We start from the raw sequence: 21,594 nt of genomic DNA, 5'->3' as shown, positions 1-21,594 counted from the left end.
CTCATTGTCGAATGACAATCCATTGAGACCGCGATCGTAACATTTAACTGTAAGTATAATGACATCAACGACATTGGTATTTGATGGTGCGAATATCATTTTTTGGTATGTTGGTTTCTAGTTACTCAGTGGTTTACAGGATTCTGTACTTCGAAAAATTTTGGTGTGTTCTTGTAGTCTATGAATCTAGAGATGTTTGTATAAAAAAACGAGACAACGAGGAAGAAGAGAAAGAAACGCATTTGTGTTGAGGGGAAGCGATCGCCGAAATTGTGGAACAATTCTGAGAGGGACTTCTGTCCGTTGATGTAGAAGGGCTGATTACCGCTGAGTGTCACGTGTGTAGAAAGAAAGGGCAGGTTCACAGCGCTTCCTTAGGAATGGAGAGCTGTGGGGCATATAGTCGGTATTGTAAAATTACTGTGGCTTACATTGTGCAGGGTTTGCATATAATGGATTGTAAAGTTAGTATTGCTTATGTTATGGGATGAGTAGAGAGGATGACCGTGTGTGTGTGTGTGTGTGTGTGTGTGTGTGTGTGTGTGTGTGTGTGTATACATTGAGGGGACTGTGGAGGTAATTTAGCGATCTCTGTAAAAGTAAGCACAAAAAGCCTCAGAAAGAAAAGCAGTATGGTACTTCGATAACGAGTCCTTAGGAAACTAGACCTGTAAATTCGATAAGAAGGAATAAGAATGATTAAACGGTTGTTCTGGGATATAGGAGGGGTGAGAACATTTGCGTATGTTGAGAGCTGGATGGGTAGGAGATTAGGAGCGCATTCAGTATTATTTTCGTGAACAAGTTATGTTAGGGTGAGAATTTGAATTTACAAATGAGATGAGAGAACACGAAAGAGAGCGTCAACTATTTCCGGGGAGCAATAAACAATTTCGGAGAGATTCACTGGGCTCTTATTTTTTTTTTTTTTTTTACATAATATGATGATTGTTTTGGATTGTGAGGGGAGGGCAACAATGGGATGTGTGTGGACGGTGTGTGTGTGTGTGTGTGTGTGTGTGTGTGTGTGTGTGTGTGTGTGTGTGTGTGTGAACTCGCTCTCGGGTATTCTGACAACAGACGTGAAGGTGGAGATGTGTCGCAAATAGGCCGGCAAGCAATGGAATGCGGCCTTAACACGTGTGTTGGACCGCACTGAGTCAGGACGGTGACAGACGAGGCACGCGACCTGGCTTGGATAGTAGTGTTCGGCGCCTAGGTGATATGAATTTCTCAGGTGTTATGTGTGAATGCGGCTGTCATCAAGTCATGTTTGAGGAGTCTAACAGAGACCTTTGAGTGAATTGAGAGCTGTCGGACGTGTGACTTAGTGTGGGACAGGTTCAATGCACGCATCTGTTGAGTTATTTTGCTATGCGTTATTTGGGCACATTACGAGCACTGATGATGTTTACTGTTTGTGTACTGCATCATTTAGGAGCAGATTGATATTGTGCACTGAAATTAGGAGCTGTTTGCGTGTCTGCCAACTGTGCAACATGACACCAGGTCCGTCATGGCGAGTGTTTTTTGTCTGAGAGTGATAGATATACTCGATGCCTAAATAAAATGTACGTTAAGTATTTGTGGGACGATATAGAATATGAGAGAGTTCGAGTTGGTTATTATTTTTTCTACTTGGAGGTTTTGTTAGATCGAATTGCTGAGGCAAGTAGCTACGAGAGCGCGAGGGCTGTGATTGCAGCATATCTCCGTCTCTCAGCGGTTAACTACAGGGCGGCGAACGATGTTCTCGGCTTAGGTACTGGAGGTGTGCTCTGGCCATGTCCTAGACCGTGTGGATTGAACAACAGTATTCGTGTCATAGTTTAGCTAGAATATTTACAGAGGAGTATGTCCGATGCGAGTATAAAGGTCCATGCTGTGATGTGGGCGGTCTCGCGCTCGTGGTGTGTGAGAGAGGCAAAGCCGACGATTTTGAATTATCACAGGTGACTTAGGTTAGTGGCTTCGTTTGCCACAATTTTCTTGTGTTGGTAGCGAAACACGAACTGACCCTCAGAATTCAAACTTGGCTTATTTGTATAGAAAAAATGTGATATACTTTAGTAAACGGCAGTACACATTAGTACATGTTAGCCGACGAACATGGGTCGATAAGGGGCCGTGGTGGTCGGTAGGGGCTGTAACTATTTCATTCTGAGTCCAGGTGGGCGTGGCACTGGTGGAAAATTGATTCCCGGTGTAGGTGGACGTGGAAGTTTTCCGCATCAGAGATCTTAATTAATTGATCAATTTAATTAAGTAGTCAACAGAACTTTGTTACATTCACTTGTGGAGGTACTAAGCTCGGCGCGCGGAAAGGCTCACGTGTACGGGCGTGTGGTTTCGTGACGGTCTTCGATTAGGTAAGTGCAGAATGTTGATTGAATAAGGAGAGTCGGTTGATCGATTAACTTAGCGATTGACGTCGTGGCGAGCACATGTGCTGGACCACCTGTTGTGGCGTCATGGCGGATTCCACTCTCGAGCAAACTTTGGCGCCAAACGTGTGGCAGGGCATTCTTTGTCAACCAGGTGCTGGATCAACCGACCGACCGTTATCAAGTCTGCATCGGCAGGTTCCAACCTGTCCAGCGAACATCTTTGGCGCCAACTGGTCGGTGGGGATGGACCTCACTGTCTACGAAAACATCTTTACATCGCTGGACCAATGCGGCCCTGCGAAGCGAGTCGGCGGCAGTAGGCTGTGACATAAGGGGTCGCCGCACCAGCAGCGGGCACTGACGCATCCGACGGCCATCACGTGAGGCGACCGCTCGCTTGCCGGTGGCGCGCCGTCCGGTGTGGGTCGGCGGCGACCATATGAACTAATTCAGTTGGACTGGGGACCTCGTGGCGGCTGGACTGCGATCTCTAGAATGTGTACTAACTCTGTTGGAGAACAAGTGATGACAGTACTGTTTGAAATAAAGACTTCAGTCCCTTCCCCCCTGCAAAATCAAAGGACGTGACTTAGGTTAGTATAAGTACACTTCATTATTTGACGTGATTTTGATAGGTTACCAGCGAAAAAAGCCAAGTGACGGTGAAAGTTCGTACGTGTCATCGATTATGGTGTTGGGATTTGAACTTGTGATAGATTTTTGTTATGGATGTAAGGATAATGGCTTTCTCGCCGAGAAAATCGGACATCTTGACTAAATAATAAGTGATAATAATAAATAGAAGTACTGTTTTTGAGACATTATCGTGTTGGAAATTGAATTTGGCGCAATTTTCTAGTGGAAGTAGGCCTATAATAATAAGTAACAATAATAATACATGATAATAAATGATAATGAATGGTAATAATTGACAATGAATGATAAAGAATGTTAATAAATGATAATGAATAATAATAAATAAAAGTTAGGTTTTGCAGCCATTATCGTGCTGGAATTTGAATTTGGAGGGAATTTTCTAGTGGAGGCAGGTCAATAATGTTAAATAATAATAAACGATAATAAATGATAATAAATGATAATGAATGATAATGAATGTTAATAAATGATAATAATAATGAATAATAATAAAGACAAGTACAGTTTTGCATACATTATGCAGTTGCAATTTGAATTTCAATGCAATTTTTTCTGGAGGCTTAGTTTAGTAGATGTAGCCCAATTGGTCTATTTTCCCGCCAAAATTCAAAATTCCCGTCATTTTTTCTGGAGGTTAGGTTAGTGGACATAGCACAATTGGCCTATTTTCAAGCCAAAAGCCGCCATCTTGGATGACCTCATGCGCTGTTGCCAAGTCTACATGCCGCCATGTTGGATGACGTCATCGTCGCCATCTTTAATAAATTTGGCAGCAATACAGCGTGTCGTGACGCATAAGTTGTCCTACTACTACAGATGACCTCAGCAGATGGTCCCTTAGGAATTCACACACATTTGAACATTTTTGAACTACTTAAGTTCCAGCCCTCACATGTACATTCTCAAACCAATGTAACACGGTTCGATCCTTAAACCAAAGACACCTATCCTGCTGGTAGTATAGAGCATACATACAGTGAATTTTGCTTTTTTATCCTGCACAACTGCAATGATGTTCTGTAGCTGTAAATAGCAAAATCTAAGAATCAATGCTATTATCACCAAACAGGGAGACAGCATTTGAAGACTTAACCTAACAGTATTCTGTCACATTGCCCATAAGCTTATTAGTATGACAGACTCCAACGTCAACAGGGAAGTAACTTGAGTTTTCAGTTTGGTGCCTAAATCAAGGAATTTAACGTTGGGAAGTTTTTCCATAGCTCTGTATCCAACCTAATGCAATCACAGCCCATAGAGCAACATTTAAAAGTTCACAGTTTGTAGCTTAGCAGATGTAGCGTGAAAGTCTCTCACTTACAGATATTGCAGGTAGTTCTAGACGCTACAAAGTAGCATTTTTACCGGCAGAAGTCCTGCCCTGCCGCAAATCACAGTTGACAAATCATGGGATACCTCCTAAATCGTGTCGGATATATTTTTACCCGGCGAAGTGTAGGTACTCGACGTGGCATGGACTCAACAAGTAGTTGGCAGCCCCTGCACAGGTATAGAGCCATCCGTATTCCCGGTGCATGATTTTGTATACGATCTGACCTCTCCATTATGTCCCATATATGTTCGATGGGATGCATGTCGGACGATCTGGGTGGCTAAATCATTCGCTCGAATTATCCAGAATGTTCCTCAAAATGGCTCTGAGAACTATGGTACTTAACTTCTGCTGTCATCAGTCCCCTAGAACTTAGAACTACTTAAACCTAACCAACTTAATGACATCACACACATCCATGCCTGAGGCAAATGTTCCTCAAACCAGTCGCGAACAGTTGTGGCTCGGTGACATGGCGCATGTCATCAACAAAAATTCGATCGGTGTTTGGGAACATGAAGTCAATGAATGGCTGCAAATGGCCTCTAAGTAGCCAAACATCACCCGGAACCACTCGATTTAATATTAATACAGTCCATACGATTATGGAGCCACCACACCTTCCACAGTGTCTTGTTGACAACCGATGTGCAAGGCTTCATGGTGACTGTGCCATACTCGAGCACTAGCAAACTGAAACCGGGACTCATGTGACCAGGCCACTGTTTTCCAGTCGTCTAGGGTCCAACCGATATGGCTACGAGCCCAGGTGAGGCGCTGTGAGCGAAGTCGTGATGTTAACAAAGTCACTCGCGTCGACTGTCTTCTGCCATAGCCCATTAACGCCAGATTTCACCACACTGTCCTAACGGATACATTTGTTGTATTTCTACATAGATATCTACGGTTATTTCACCCAGTGCTGCTTGTCTGTTAGCACTGACAACTCGGACATCAAGTGGAACCTGTCGGAAGCTGCGTTGCCCGTGCTGAGAGGTAATCCCTTAAATTTGGTATTCTCGGTACACTCTTGACATTGTGATCATCCGAAAATTGAACTCGATAACTATTTTGGAAATTAAGTTCTCCCGAGCGTCTAACGCCAACTACCATTCCGCGTAAAATGTTTGTTAAATACCATCATGCGAGCATGATCACGTCTTCACTGAGTACAAATAACGGTTCAGCCAATGCACTGCCCTTTCATACACTGAAGAGCCAAAGAAAGTACACTACTGGCGATTAAAATTGCTACACCGAGAAGAAATGCAGCTAATAAACGGGCATTCATTGGACGAATATATTATACTAGAACTGACATGTGATTACATTTTCGCTGGCCGGTGTGGCCGTGCGGTTCTAGGCGCTTCAGTCTGGAACCGCGTGACCGCTGCGGTCGCAGGTTCGAATCCTGCCTCGGGCGTGGTTAGTCCCATAGTGCTCAGAGCCATTTGAACCATTTGATTACATTTTCACGCAATTTGGGTGCATAGATCCAGAGAAATCAGTACCCAGAACAACCACCACTGGCCATAATAACGGCCTTGATACTCCTGGGCATTGAGTCAAACAGAGCTAGGATGGCGTGTACAGGTACAGCTGCCCATGCAGCTTCAACACGATACCACAGTTCATCAAGAGTAGTGACAGGCGTATTGTGACGAGCCAGTTGCTCGGCCACCATTGACCAGACGTTTTCAGTTGGTGAGAGATCTGGAGAATGTGCTGGCCAGGGCAGCAGTCGAACATTTTCTGTATCCAGAAAGGCCCGTACAGGACCTGAAACATGCGGGGGTTTCGCAGGGATCGAATGAAGGGTAGAGCCACGGGTCGTAACACATCTGAAATGTAATGTACACTGTTCAAAGTGCCGTCAATGCGAACAAGAGGTGGCCGAGACGTGTAACCAATGGCACCCCATACCATCACACCGTGTGATACGCCAGTAGGGCGATGACGAATACACGCTTCCAATGTGCGTCCACCGCGATGTCGCCAAACACGGATGCAATCATCATGATGCTGTAAACAGAACCTGGATTCATCCGAAAAAATAACGTTTTACCATTCGTGCACCCAGGTTCGTCGTTGAGTACACCATCGCAGGCGCTCCTGTCTGTGATGCAGCGTCGAGGGTAACCGCAGCCATGGTCTCCGAGCTGATAGTCCATGCTGCTGTAAACGTCGTCGAACTGTTCGTGCAGATGGCTGTTGTCTTGCAAACGTCCCCATCTGTTGACTCAGGGATCGAGACGTGGCTGCACGATCCGTTACAGCCATGCGGATAAGATGCCTGTCATCTCGACTGCCAGTGATACGAGGCCATTGAGATCGAGCACGGCATTCCGTATTACCCTCATGAACCCACCGATTCCATATTCTGCTAACAGTCATTGGATATCGACCAATGCGAGCAGCAGTGTCGCGATACGGTAAATCGCAATCGCGATAGGCTACAATCTGACGTTTATGAAAGTCGTAAACGTGATGAAACGCATTTCTCCTCCTTACACGAGGCATCACAACAACGATTCACCAGGCAACGCCGTTCAACTGCTGTTTGTGAATGAGAAATCGGTTGGAAACTTTCCTGGTGTCAGCAGGTTGTAGGCGTCGCCACCGGCGCCAACCTTGTGTGAATGCTCTGAAAAGCTAATCATTTTATATCACAGATCTTCTTCCTGTCGGTTAAATTTCGCGTCTGTAGCACGTCATCTTCGTGGTGTAGCAATTTTAATGGCCAATAGTGCAGTATACCTGCTTAATATTTTGCAGGGCCCCCGCGAGCGCACAGGAGCGCCGCAACACGACATGTCATGGAGTCGACTAAGGTCTGTAGTAGTGCTGGAGGGAATTGACACCATGAATCCTCCAGGGCTGTCGATAAATCAGTAAGAGTACGAGGGGGTGGAGATTTTTTCTGAACAGCACATTGCAAAGCATCGCAGATATGCTCAATAATGTTCATTTCTAGGGAGTTTGGTGGCCAGCTTAAGTGTTTCAATTCAGAAGAGTATTCCTGGAGCCACTCTGTAGAAATTCTGGACGTGTGGAGTGTAGCATTGTCCTGCTAGAATTGCCAAAATCCGTCGGAATGCACAACGGACATGAATGGATGATGAGACAGCATGCTTACGTACGTGTCACTTGTCAGAGTCGTTTCTAGACTTATCAGGGGTCCCACATCACTACAACTGAACAAGCCCCACACCATTGCAAGGGCCACCACCAGCTTGAACAGTCCACTGCTGACATGCAGGGTCCATGGATTCATAAGGTTGTTACCATACCCGTACATGTCCGTCCACTTCGTACAATTTGAAACGAGACTCGACCGACCAGGCAACATCTTCCATCCATCAACATTCCAATGTCGGTGCTGACGGGCCCACGCGAAGTGTAACACTTTGTGTCGTGCAGTCATTAAGGGTACACTAGTGGGCCTTTGGCTCCGAAAGCCCATATCGATGATGTTTTGTTGAATGGTTCGCACGCTGACACTGGTTGATGGGCCAGCATTGAAATCTGCAACAATTTGGGGAGGGGTTTTACTTCTGTCACGTCGAACAATTCACTTCAGTCATCGATAGTTCCGCTCTCGCTGGATTTTTTTCCGGCCATAGGGACATCGGAGATTTGATGTTTTACCGGTTTCCTGATATTCACGGTACACTCGTGAAATGGTCATACGGGAGAATTCCCACTTCATCGCTACCTCGGAGATGCTGTGTCCCATCGCTCGTGCGCCGACTATAACGCCACGTTCAAACTCACTTAAATCTCGATAACCTGCCATTGTAACAGCAGTAACCGATCTAACAACTGCGCCAGACACTTGTATTATACAGACATTGCTTGCCACAGCGCCGTAGTCTGCCTGTTTTCATATCTCTGTATTTGAATACTCATGCTTATACCAGTTTCTTTAGCGCTTCAGTGTACCTCGTGTACGCGATACTACTGCCATCTGTATATGTGCATATTGTTGTCCTATGACGTTTGTCAGCTCAGTGTAGATGAAGAGTGACAAGTGTCATAAGATCGAAGAAAATGTGCAGATTTGTGGTCCATACGCATCGAGGGATATGTATCTCACGCAAACACGAGAACGACCGGCGATGCGTGATGTCAGAAGACGAAGTTTTCTTCTGTCTCTGGAAGAATGTTCGTCATTATTGACATGAAAGCGGTTGTCATACACGTCAGTAGAATGGAGTCTTGGCCCAGTAAATGCTGAATAAGGTTGAAAGACAGTGCTACTGCTCATAGGTCTACCAGTTGGATCAGAGTTAATCCTACAACTCTCACTGACCCTGCCGCCGTTAATAATCCATAATATATCTGACCTAACAGACATCAAGAAGGGATAAATAGGAGACCATCGTCAAATATCTGCTACAGCCATATACAGATACTGTATCTAGTGTTACAGCAACATACACAGATCATAGCCAGATCCATATGTTTAATTTAGTACAAGAAAATCACTATCACAGCATGCAGACAGACACCCTTAACCTTATACAGCGTCCGACGTATTGCAGCAGTGCACAGAACTATTTTCAGACAAGCTCCATTGGAGGAGGACACTCGGAATTGTTTCCAGACTTTGAGTTTTCACTATCTCCAGCGTCAGACCACTCTTATTGCATAGTACACCAATTAATGTGGCGTTATTCTTTGCAACGTTAAATACCTTCTTATGCGGTGTTCTCAGAACGACAGTTCACTGTACTGTTAATTTGTGAAAATCCACGAATTACTGACATGAATGTTGTGCTAAAAAGTAATGATTGATATCAGTTATGTCAGAATTCAGTGCAAATAAATGGAATGTTCATCTCTCAACCACTAACAAAGACACTTTATTTCCGTACAAAATATATGAGGACGACTGAAGAACAGTGAAAATACACTTCAACAATGAGAGTCCTAAGCAGAACACTCATTTTCAGCAGTCTACATTCAGAAACATGATGTATGACAGCCAACTCATCCAAAGTGTAATGTCCTTACGTGTACAGATTTTATGGAACTATCTGGTGAACCCTTGGAAAGCTCACCAATCAGGAAACGACGGAAGAAATCTTTGGTACGAATTTCTTGCATTCACTCGCTAGGAATGTAACATTGAAACGGTACAGTAGTTTCCGCTCTATAAGCAGCAGGTTTCGCTGCTCGCTCGCACCGGGAAATAGAAACAGAGGGGGCTCCGCATCTTTATTACACGACGCGGTAGGCCGCGGGTGCAACACAACCCATGTGGGCGGGTGGAAAGAAATGTGTCAGGCTTCATAATAAGTATTTATATGTGTCGTGTATTATGCATTTCTTGTACGTGAATGTGAATCTGCACGTGAACTTTCCTAATCCTCCTCACACCTTTCCGTAAAGCGTGGCCAAATATTTGTTGGGAAGTAGTTCTGTAGTATAGTAGTGCCAACCTTACTCCTGGCTAGGGGATCAGAGAGACAGCACAGGCTGGTAAAAGTCAAAAACTTTCCAGTGTCACAAGATTTGGGGTGGAGAGGTTGGTCACGGCCAAGTGGTTCGACCACCCCCTCCATCGGGGCCCAGGAAGACCTCCGGGTGCCCGCCATATTCTAGAGGGTTACAGAAGACGGGTAATTGAGCAGACGTGCCCTCAGTGCGTCTGTCTCAATGTTCACGCATGGAAGAGAGGTATTTGAATATTTGTACTAATTCTTTTATTTCCAGCTTCGGATTGTGTAAGGTAATGAATGTGCTCGTTTAATTCCGGAAATTTGACCCCCTGTGTTAAAGTTACTGGTCCCCAGTTTGCCCGTTATCCTCCTCACATAGTGAATGTCCTATGTGAAATATTGGGAGACTTTGGTGGTATACATTTGGCCAACGCAATTCCGTCTTGCCCGTAGAAAAGTGCGTGCAGATTCCTATATAATATACCCGAGCTATAAGTTGTAAAATTGTGATATCTGTAAACTGCAACAATTGTTGCAATGGCTGTAAAATCGAGTGATAATATTTAAAATAAATACGTAATCAATTGTCATCAATCTTTAACATACCTCAAAAATCACAAATAAGTCAAGTTAAAGGAATTCATTTAAAAGAAAAGATATAGAATGCAGGGAACCACACATTAGCGTGTGAGCTCTCCAGCCCCTTGCCTAGAATCGTACAGGAAGGGCACGCTCTCTAGGTAGCGCTCTCAAGCTCCTCTCCCCAGTTATCCGTTGCGCAATTTTGATTCAGGGCTTGACATCAACTTTTATCTGGCGTCCCTAGGCAAGGAGGTAAGACGGTAAACTTTCAACATTTCAACACAATATACCATGCTAAATATAGTATTATAGGACTTTCATCAAACTGAGAGTTCAATGTAGTGTTAATTTTTTAAAATCCACTAATTAATGACACGAACATGACATTCCATCACAGTAAACTGCTTAGACAAAGCATGCTCCGTTTTGTCAACACTTGTAGCTGAACTGCTTCCCCCAGTACCGTTTCATGCCTGCAAACGGGTTATTCACTAACCAGGAATGTAACATAGTAAACCACTTAGTAGGGTAATGATGTTTCTATGACAGTAGCCTACAGATGCTGATGTGTATGGACATATAACACATTTCGTCAGCTTTTTTAGTTTGTAAACATTGCATACCTGGTGCGGCCTGCACGGTTGAGTTTTCCTTCCTGTCACCCATTGAGTTTTCCTGCCATTACAGTGAAACTAGGCTACATGTGCTAAGTTTGGAATGCAGGACGACCACTTGTACCAAGTATAAAATCCAAAATACTCGCTTATACTACTAGATTCTTCACCTATACGTGAGTAAATTTGGTACAATTTATGCTGTAAAATGGGGAATTTGTTGCAGTCTCACTGTAACCGGAGCATTTGGGAACAGTTTCACTGTTTTTGCTGTAACATGACGATGTAGGGTGGCAAGTGTCATGTAGTCAGCATTGTGTGATTAAGTTACCGCTGTCACCAGAAGATGACAGACGATTTGTACAGTCAGATAATGTTAATACCCTAGTTTGGAGACACTACAGTATTTGGCTGACTCTTGACAGTAATTGAATGTGGACGGATGAAAGCATGACAATCCTCGCTTCATACCTATACAGATGACTATTACTAGTGTCCAGCATGCTACTTCACCAAAAACTGTATGACAGCATAAGTCAGACACTGACAAATGTACTTTAACGTGTAAGTTAGATCATTATTAGTCCCCGCGTGCCTTGTAATGTTGTAGAACAAATCTTTAAGTATTTTGATAAATAATATCTCAAACCGTCACAGTATATGTATGATCATGAGACGAAAGGTCTAAGAGATAGATTTTCTGGTACAGTTTCTCGCAGTTTGTCCCAACATAAGACAATTGTCGAACATTTTGCTGTAACATTCCTGCAGCGGTGGGAACAGTCTGCGATATGTCTGACTGTCATGATGGTAGCATTTATGACGAGGTAGCAAACAGATATTTGAAATTCTAGGAACAGAATATAGCGAAAGAATGGTAATAAACAACATGTAGAAGATATAAATTACAGAGAGAGATGCCTGGATTCGGGATTGAAAAGAGGTAAGTGGAAGAGCTGCAGTCCTGTCAACCTGTAGTTAAATCTGTACATCCAAAAAGAACCAAGAGCTGGTGAGGTATTCCATGCAGTTGTACAGACAGAAAAGCCATCTTAAAGTATGCCGATTACACTTTGTACAGTATGGTCACAGGATGTTTAAATGCTTCCTTGTCGATTTTACCCAGTATTTCTCCTGATATCACATTACAATTCTATGTAGGAGAAATGATGTTTATGCTTTGATGCTATCTCTCACGGAGATGAAGTTGGAAAATTTATCACGTAGATAGCTGTTAAGCGCACCACACATATTTTGAAGTTTGCCTCAGTTGGACTCATCTTCCTACCATGAAGCTGTCGGATGTTAAGCACTTTATGGCAGAACAAGCACACAAAGTGTGTGCCCAATGGGTGGCTCACAATCTTCAACCACCACATGAAGTTTGTCGAATGGGACTCTCTCTTGAACATCTGCAGCACTGTATCAAGGAAGGAAGTGAGTTACTATCATGAGTGGTCGCTGGAGACGTGGTGTCATCACTTAGAACCCGAATCAAAACGGTGAAGTCTCCAGTGCAAGCAAGCAGACACTGCCACCCAAAAATATCCAAGGCCGTCCCCATAAATGGATGAAATGTTATGCTCACCTCGATCTTTAACCAAAAGTGACCCCTTCTTACCAACTTCTGCAGTGTTGTACCTCGATGAATGCGCCGCCTTGGCCACGCTCCGCAAAGCTATGAAATCAAAACGGGCAGTGCAACACACAGTAGGAGTCATTGTCCTATACAAAAATAGAAGGCAGCATACATCAAATGCAGACAAGGACCTCTTTCAGATATTAAGATGCGAAGTCCTCAGTCGCCTTCCATAGAGTCTGGACCTGTCTCCCTGTGAGTATGCCGTTTTTGGTTAGCTGAAGAAGGCTCTGTGAGGCAAACGATTCACCTCAGATGAGGACGTCAAGCGGTACGTTCGGAACAGGTTCCCAGCGCGGCCCCAGGTATTTTACGAGACGACCATTCACAGCAGTGAGTCGCCATGGGACAAGTGCCTCAATAATGCTGTGCAATACTTATGAAATAAATGTACTCGCTTCTGTTTAGAGCTCCCTGCTCTTTTTTTGCTTAATGGCTCTCTAAACTATTTCATTGAAGAAGTCGAAAGAAACATAAACGTGTTGTGATCTCCGAAACAAATGTGGTGAGGGGCAAACGGCATCATATTCCTTATTTTTAGGGTGACGATACGTTATATAGAGGGTAATTTCAGCAGCGAGCGAGCAGCGTTGTTGCATGGCGGTAGGAGTCAATGTGAGCTGCACAGAACTCCTCAGTCGCTGCTTCAGTACAGGTTAGTTTGGCATTTTGCTGTCCCTGTGGATACATATCGAAAAAACGAATATCCTACTAGACTAATATGGGACCGATCTATGGAAGTGTTCGCTTTAAAAAACGTTTGGTTGGGAAACAAACCGACGCTTTCCGTCGACTCTGGGAGTCGCTAGAAACATATGATGAGCAGTTTTTGTTAGGAGTGACTCCAGCTACACATCACCAAAAAGAAATTGCAAATATCCGTCGCTACGCCAGAGAAAATGCCAGAGAGGGACACCCGGTAAGAAAATCGTAAATTGTTTGAGTATGATCATGTTGGCTGCTTGTTCCTTTCAAGATTGCTGTGCAAACGTAAAAGTGCCTGAGTAGGTTATGTGTGTTCCGCTGGACGAAATCCCTGAAACACTGTAACACATCATTTCAGCAACACAGCGTTATAACACGATCACTTAGAGATGACTGAAATATCGTGTGATTTGTATAATTCCCGGACAAAACACCTAGGAACTGGAGGACACGATTTTATTTGGCATGGAACGGATAAATACCCGAAAAGTAAGCCAAATCAGTTAATTAATATCCTCACACTCGAATCTATTGTAACATTGTGTTTTATGAACTTCACAAAATTTTGGCTAACATAAGCTGTATAATAACATCAATCAACGTCCACGTTGGATATTACGTCCGTATTCGAAATCGCAAGGGGCAGGGTTTGGCTAGTACCAAAATAAATATTGAAGTAAGAGTTCAACATGTTCCAACAGCCTATGATGGACAGACAACTTGGTTTTAAAATTCAAATGAGGTCGTATTTTACGACAGTGTCTGCGGGTATACGTTACTTTGATTACCATAAGAAATACTTTACTTTCTCTCGGCTCTACACTATCGTTTTTACACATCCTTCTACAGAAACGCTCTTCGTTCCTTTATTTGCTGGTAATGTTACACTAACATTTTCTTTGGTTTGTGTTTTGCGCCAGTTATGATTTAGGAAGGTTTGCACTTTTTGTCAACGGTGGAAAAAATTTTGGCTTCTGCGATGGCATTTTCTTTTATTAACGGTTTCCAATTAAACATTACATAATTTGCTATAATGTTTGTTAGGGCCTCTGCTCTGTAGGGTGTGGCAAATAACACGTATGTCCAAAATTTGTGCATCTTAGAGAAGGAATATAGGAATTTGACTATAATGACAAAATGTTTTCTCCATGACTGTTCATATGTTTAAGCTGTAATAGAACGTCAGCGTTCCTTGGAAATGTAGAAAGGAAATCTATTGGATTTCAGTTAGTTGCAGACGGTAAAACAGACTGATAAGGGAGAACAATTTTCCTAACTGTATTAGACATAAAAGTACGTATAATCGACGGTGGTCTGTACAAACAAACGAACTTGACGGTCTCTGTAACCCCACAATTGTCTCCATGCTACTTTGTCCGGGTTGCCACACTATACACGTAGACAGGATCAGACGTCACAACATTTCATGGTGAATCATTTCAAGGGTAGAAAGTCAATACTGAAATCTCAGAGTTTTGTTTGGAAAGAGTGGACACTCTGGGAAAAATTCTCAACAGTAAGTTTTTCACTGATGTCTGACTTAGGTTTTAATGAATATGACACAATATGTGTACTAACCTCTGGAAGTCTACAGCCATGTAGCGTGGTGTCCTCGAGCACCCGTCGATATCCACGTGTTGGTACGACATGACACATTCTCATTGATTCCGCCAGTGCAGCTCTGGTGTAAACCAATCTACAAATAGTAAATGTTTTTGTCATTATTTCATTGATATGGATTCACAGACATCATTTTTACGCGAATTATATAAGCAAATATGACAATGGTTGAGGTCTCACTTGTTTATAAATCACAAAAAATCAACTGGCTCTAAGCGCTATGGGACTTAACATCTGAGGTTATCAGTCCCCTAGACTTAGAACTAATTAAACCTAACTAACCTAAAGACATCACACACAACCATGCCCGAGGCAGAATTCGAACCTGCGACCGGAGCAGCAGCGCCGTTCGAGACTGAAGCACCTAGAACCACTGGGCCACAAAGGCCGGCCAACGATTATGTGAACATTTTAGGTGATCAGGTGCTCCCCCTGATTCAAATGTTATTCCCCAACAACGATGCCATATTTCAGGACGATAATGCACGCATTCACATAGCCAGGACAGTTCAATCGTGGTATGAGGAGCACACAAACTGAACTGCAGCGTCTTCCCTGGCACCACAGTCCCCAAACTTGAACATTATCGAACCCTTGTTGGCGGTATTGGAGCGCAGACTCTGGAGCAGACTTCCGCCTGCCTCGTCACTACAGGCGTTAGAAGAGGTTCCGCTCAAAGAGTGGCAAAACATTCCATTTGAGACTACACAATCCTTATATGCGAATATTACAAGGAGAATGGCAGCTGCATTAAGGGCAAATGGAAGTCCAACCCCTTTTTAATAAACCATTGCCAACTAAGAACAGGTGTTCACATTGTTTTGCCTAGCCACTGTATGTAAAGAGTCAGAATCCGGCGCTGCGGTCGGCAACAGTTGTTAGATAGGTTACTGCTGCTACAATGGTAGGTTAAGGTGTGTAGGTTAAGTGAGTTTGAACGTGGTGTTACAGCCGGCGCACGAGCGATGGGACACAGCATCTCCGAGGTAGCGATGAAGAGGGGATTTTTACCGTATAACCAATTCACGACTGTACCATGAATATCAGGAATCCGGTAAAACATCAGCGCCTCGACATCACTGCGGCCGGGAAAAGATCCTGCAACAACGGGACCAACAACGACTGAAGAGTATCGTTCAACGTGACAAAAGTGCATCCCCTCCTCAAATTCCTGCAGATTTCAATGCTGGACCATCAGCCAGTGTCAGCGTGCGAACCAGTCAACGAAACAACATCAATACGGGCATTCGGAGCCGAACACCCACTCGTGTACCGTTGATAACTGCACGACGCAAAGTTTTACGCGTCGCCTCGACCTGTCAACATCAACATTGGACTGTTGATGACTGGAAACATGTTGTCTGGTAGGATGAGTCTCGTTTCAGATTGTACTGAGCGGATGGATGTGTACGGGTATGGTTCAACCTCAGGAATCCATGGACCCTGCATGTTAGCAAGGGACTGTTCAAGCTAGTGGAGGCTCTGTAATTTTGTGGGGCGTATGCAGTTGGAGTGATATGGGACCCCTGATACGTCTAGATACCATTCTGGCATGTGACACGTACGTAAGCCTGCTGTCTGATCACCTGCATCCATTCATGTTCATTGTGTATTCCGACTGACTTGTCCAATTCCAGCGGGACAATGCGACATCCACAATTGCTACAGAGGGTCTCGAGGAACACTCTTCCGAGTTTAAACACTTCCACTGGCCACCAAACTCCTCAGACATGAATCTTATTGAGCGTATCTGGAATGCCTTGCAATGTGCTTTTCAGAAGAGATCTCCACCCCGTACTCTTACGAATTTATGGACAGCCCTGCAGAATTCATGATAATAGTGACCAAAGTCCAATCACATTGGAGGGGTATCTCAAGGGAGGGCAGACTAAAGTTTGATTCCTGTAGAGGGACAACAGCCTGGATGATTGACTGATTCGGCCTTGTAACATTAGCCAACGTGGCCTTGCTATGATGGTGCTGCAAACGGCTTACAGCAAGGGAAAGCTACAGACGATGTATTTCCCAGGAACATATATCACTACTGCATGGTTTAATGATAACTGCATCCTATTGGGTAAAATATTCCGGGCTTTAAATAGTACCTCACTTGGGACCGGTCGAGAACTATCAGGACACTATCATAAAAAAAACAAGGCCGAACAAGTAATCTGCAGCTATCAACAAGCGATTCACAAACATCGATCATAGAGAAGTTGATTAGCATAGTTTATCCGCGAGAGGCACCTTGTGTTATGTCTTTTTCATATCAGAAAGCCTGTCATAAATCCGCACCACCACCTGGTAATTGAAATACGTGCTTTTCAAGTGTGGAACAAGTGTATGATTACAGTAAGCATTTGCCAGCAAACAGAATTCAGTACGTCGTTATTAATGGATAGACATGGGCAGAAGTGAAATAGAGTCTGGCCAACCTGAACAACTTATGGTAGGGTCGCTAGTATTTGTGAACCACAAGCCCACCGACAAATTATCGGGAGTTGTTCAGGGATAATTACTGGATATTTTTGTATAAGGGACATGTAGTCTCCGGCGGTCCGTTACAGAGAACTGCATTTCGTTTGATTTCTTGCCCGCATTTATCTTTGTATCTTCATTCCACTGAAAATCGGTGCATAACATTGCAAATTCCGCTGGTATGCACTGTGTGTCTTGTTTTAAAACCCTTGTTCCATTCACTCATGGCACTTGTTGCGACAATAGTAAAGTCCACTTTACTCTTCGACCTCAAGACTGAATTCAGTACTGCTCGGTTCTACATCTCTTTCCTTTTTTTCGGTTGAGTTAATTGTTTATTACCAGTGATACGGTGCAGTACTGATAGGTTCACTGATGGAAATTCTGCATCTCGTATATGGGTTCACTGACTGCAGCGAAAGGCCGGCACAAAGACGCTATACTGAGACGTGGCAACCCCATTACACAACATTTCATCTGTTTGGGGATTTTCGCATTATCTGCGTTTTGTGTTGTCGTGTTATCTACCTTTTTACTATTATTAAGGTTTTTCCCATAAAGATAGGTAATCTGGGTGACAAACTGAATAAGTCGTAACTATATCATTACTCTGTAAAGAACCACTGGAGACCAGGTGTCCCTTATTCCAAAACACTCAAAAAATATCCCCTCACCAACCTCCGAAATTTTATCATTGGCGTTCTGGCTCACCCTGTGTACTGTATAAATGGCTTTCCGGATAACGTCTGTAGTTTTCTTAGGCAATTCAAAGAGAATACAGTTATTAACAAGAAGACGATGTCAGAAAACTGTTACGAAATGCAGATACACGCCCAGATGATCACTGACCGGTGCAAAGACTGGCAGCTGACCCTAAACAAAAGTGATTGTTGCGTGATGCCTGTAATCAGACGAAAGGGCGTGACACGATTTAATTCAACTATTGTCAATCTGTCACTGATGTCAGTTACAGCCTTCAAATCCCTAGGAATAAATCTTCTGAATGGGTAGCTGCGTAGTAGCGTAATAAGTATTAATTTCATTTGGTGATTAGTCACATGATTCTATAAGAGGAACGACAAGCGCTTCAGGAGACGATGACATGAAAATTTTAAAATTAGGAAGTTTTCCAAGAATCGTAAGTAACCATTGGCCTATTATCATTGAGTTTTATACTTATTTTTAAACAAAAATATCCTTAAATATTTTTATGTCAATTCTTTCAGGACCATTTCACTTATGATCTTCGGAAGCAACAATGACATATCAAAAATTTTCTAAATATGTATTACATTGATTTGTTTTTATGATATGTTTCACTTCGTCTAGGATCCTTATAGTCCTGCGGAAAGTACAGTGTGTCTAATCGAATATAACTCTATTCCTCGTCTAAAAGGGTTTGTGTCTCCGTAAACGTGCTGAAAAATGCACGCATGTGTAAGCCAACTTTTCATCTCCAAACTCTCCGTTCAAGACCCTCCAGAAATGTCTAATATTCCTGCAAAAACACCTTGTGTTTTAAAGAGATACAACTCTTTACCACATCTACCTTTTCCTTTATCAACTACGTTGGGTCTGGAATGATATAAGAAGCATTCTTCTGTCAAGGGTGGTGTTTTATCGGTTTTGTTTCTGCATTTATTAATGAACCAGTAATCACTATAATGATGTCAAACCATTGTGAGTTCCACATTCAGACAATGTGTGTTGAGAACACTGGGGGAACGCAGCGGTGCTGCCAGGGGCAAGATTCCAGTGGGGGTGATTTTCATTTTTTTCCATAACCTGTCATCATTGTCGATTGCCTATACGTGTCGCATAAATGACTGTCATGAGTGATTGTACAGTATATTATTTGTGTCGCTGTCAATTTGAATGGAGAGGGAGAATGTGAAAACAGGCGCTGGTATACAGTCTACCCTCTCGAATAGTACTTTCTTAAGGCCTCCGTTTCACAGACAACGCCAACGACAGTGTCATATGCCCAAGAAATGCAGAGATGTTTGAGATTTAATCGAGGACATTGGTTGAATGTCTATTCATCAGGAATTTAAAATACCAACAATCACATACAGCCACCTCCGCGTAGGAGGCTGGTTCTATGAAGAAATAGGCGTACACGATGATCTACATTTCCACATATAGCAGCTCTACCCTAAACATGATAGACTGCAAGCCTGCCCTTTACTGTAATGTGCACCTTAATTCTCTCTCAACTCGTTGTCCACAAACGTCTTTAGGGTACCTTCATTTTTCCTTGATTTTTTGTTCCGAAGCTATTCGTAGGTTAAGAGTTAAGAGGGGCGCTCAGTAAGTAGCGTAATACATTTTTTTTCTGAAAGGAAGTTGGTTTTATTCAGGATTCAAATACACCATATTATTCTCCTCTCTCTTGGCTACAAAATCCCGCTTTTGAACATAATCGCCTTTCGGTGCGATGGCCTTATTCCATGTTAGTGAGAAGTCCTGTATGTCCGCATGATGCCTTTCTACTGATCGACGTCGGAACAACCCTCTTGTTGCATTAATCCCCCTCCCCCGCCCACCGTCATCCACATATAATGCTTCGCGCGGAGTGGGCCAAAAATATTAAAGTCGAGAGTTGCGAGATGGGGGCTATAGGGTGGATGAGAAAGAACAGTACAATGAACTTTTATGAGCTCCTCTCAGGTGCGCAGGTCTTGCGGTGTTACGGAGAGGGAGAAGTTCATCTGCATTTTTGTGGCGACGAACACGCTGAAATCGCTTCATCATTTCATTGTGATCCTTCTACCACCTCGAATGAGAGGGTCCGCACGTTCCAAAATTTTAGGAGTCACGGCTGCGTGCGGCTGACCGTCACGCGGGAGATGGGAGAGCTCTGTACGATCTTATTGCTATGATTGCAGACGCCTCGTCCAACGATTCACATTTCTTTTGTTCACTGCCAGGTCTCCGCAGACACTCTGCAGGCACCTATGACTATCTGCGTACTCTGACCGGCCGGCTAGCCGCGCAGTCTAACGCGCTGCTTCCGGAGCAGGACGGCGTGCCAGTCCCCGGCACGAATCCGTCCAGCGGATTAGTGTCGAGGTCCGGTGTGCCCGCCAGTCTGTGGATGGTTTTTAAGGTGGTTTTCCATCTGCCTCGACGAATGCGGCTAGTCTCCCTTATTCCGCCTCAGTTACACTATGTCAGCGATTAATGCGCCAACAATGTCTCCACGTACGCGTACACCATAGTTACTCTACCAGGCAAACATTTGGTGTTACACTCGTCTGGTGTGAGACGTTCTCGAGGGGGGGGGGGCACTGGAAGCCGAACCGCACAGTAACCCTGGGTTCGGTGTGGGGCGGCGGCGGGGTGAGTGGACTGCTGTAGCCTGTTGTGCGGTTGTGAACCACTGAGGGCTACGGCGTTGTTTCTAGGTCCCCGGTTCAATACACACAATCTGCGTACTCTGGTTTCCCGCCAACAGAAGCCCAATGACACCTCCCTGCTTAGAACACACCTCTTTTACAGATGCCATTTTGAAGGCTACGTTCAACCGAAATTGGTGGAGAACAGAAAATTGTTACGTTATTTATTGAACGCACCTCGCATTTTTCGTGTACATCAATCTTTTTATAATGCGTAATGATATATACTGAAGAGTCAAAAAAACTGGTATCCCTGCCTAATATCGTGTAGGGCGCTTGCGAGCACACAGAAGTGCCACAACACGACGTGGCATGGACTCGACTATTGCCTGAATTAATGCTGGAGGGAATTGACATCATGAGTCCTGCAGGGCTGTTCATAACCTGTACGAGGGGGTGGAAATCTCTTCCGAAAAGCACGTTGCAAGGCAACCCAGATATGCTCAATAATGGGGAGTCTAGTGGTCAGGAGAGTGTTCCTGCAGCCACCCTGTCCCAATTCTGGATGTGTGGGATGTCGCATTGTGCTGCTGGAATTCCGCAAGTCCGTCGGAATGCACAATGGACGTGAACGGATGCAGGTGATCAGACAGCATGCTTACGCATGTGTCACCTGTTAGAATCGTAACTAGACATATCAGGCCTCCCATATCACACGAAGTGCACACTCCCCACAAAATTACAGAGCCTCGACCAGCTTGAACAGACTCTGATGACATGCAGGGCCTGTAGGTTCA

The 21,594-nt window shown here is 44.0% G+C and overlaps 1 protein-coding gene across 1 annotated transcript in view; it reads right to left on the bottom strand.

Moving 5' to 3' along the window:
- LOC126260492 (methyl farnesoate epoxidase-like) overlaps positions 1-21,594 on the bottom strand; it is a 227,389-nt gene that overhangs the window by 17,256 nt on the left and 188,539 nt on the right. Inside the window, exon 7 of the mRNA XM_049957820.1 lies at positions 14,940-15,057. Coding sequence (XP_049813777.1) covers positions 14,940-15,057 — 118 coding nt within the window. The remainder of the gene's footprint in view (positions 1-14,939; positions 15,058-21,594) is intronic.

The sequence above is a fragment of the Schistocerca nitens genome, chromosome 5 (assembly GCF_023898315.1).
Source record: "Schistocerca nitens isolate TAMUIC-IGC-003100 chromosome 5, iqSchNite1.1, whole genome shotgun sequence".
Taxonomy (NCBI): domain Eukaryota; kingdom Metazoa; phylum Arthropoda; class Insecta; order Orthoptera; family Acrididae; genus Schistocerca; species Schistocerca nitens.
This window is presented reverse-complemented; position numbering and strand designations above follow the sequence as displayed.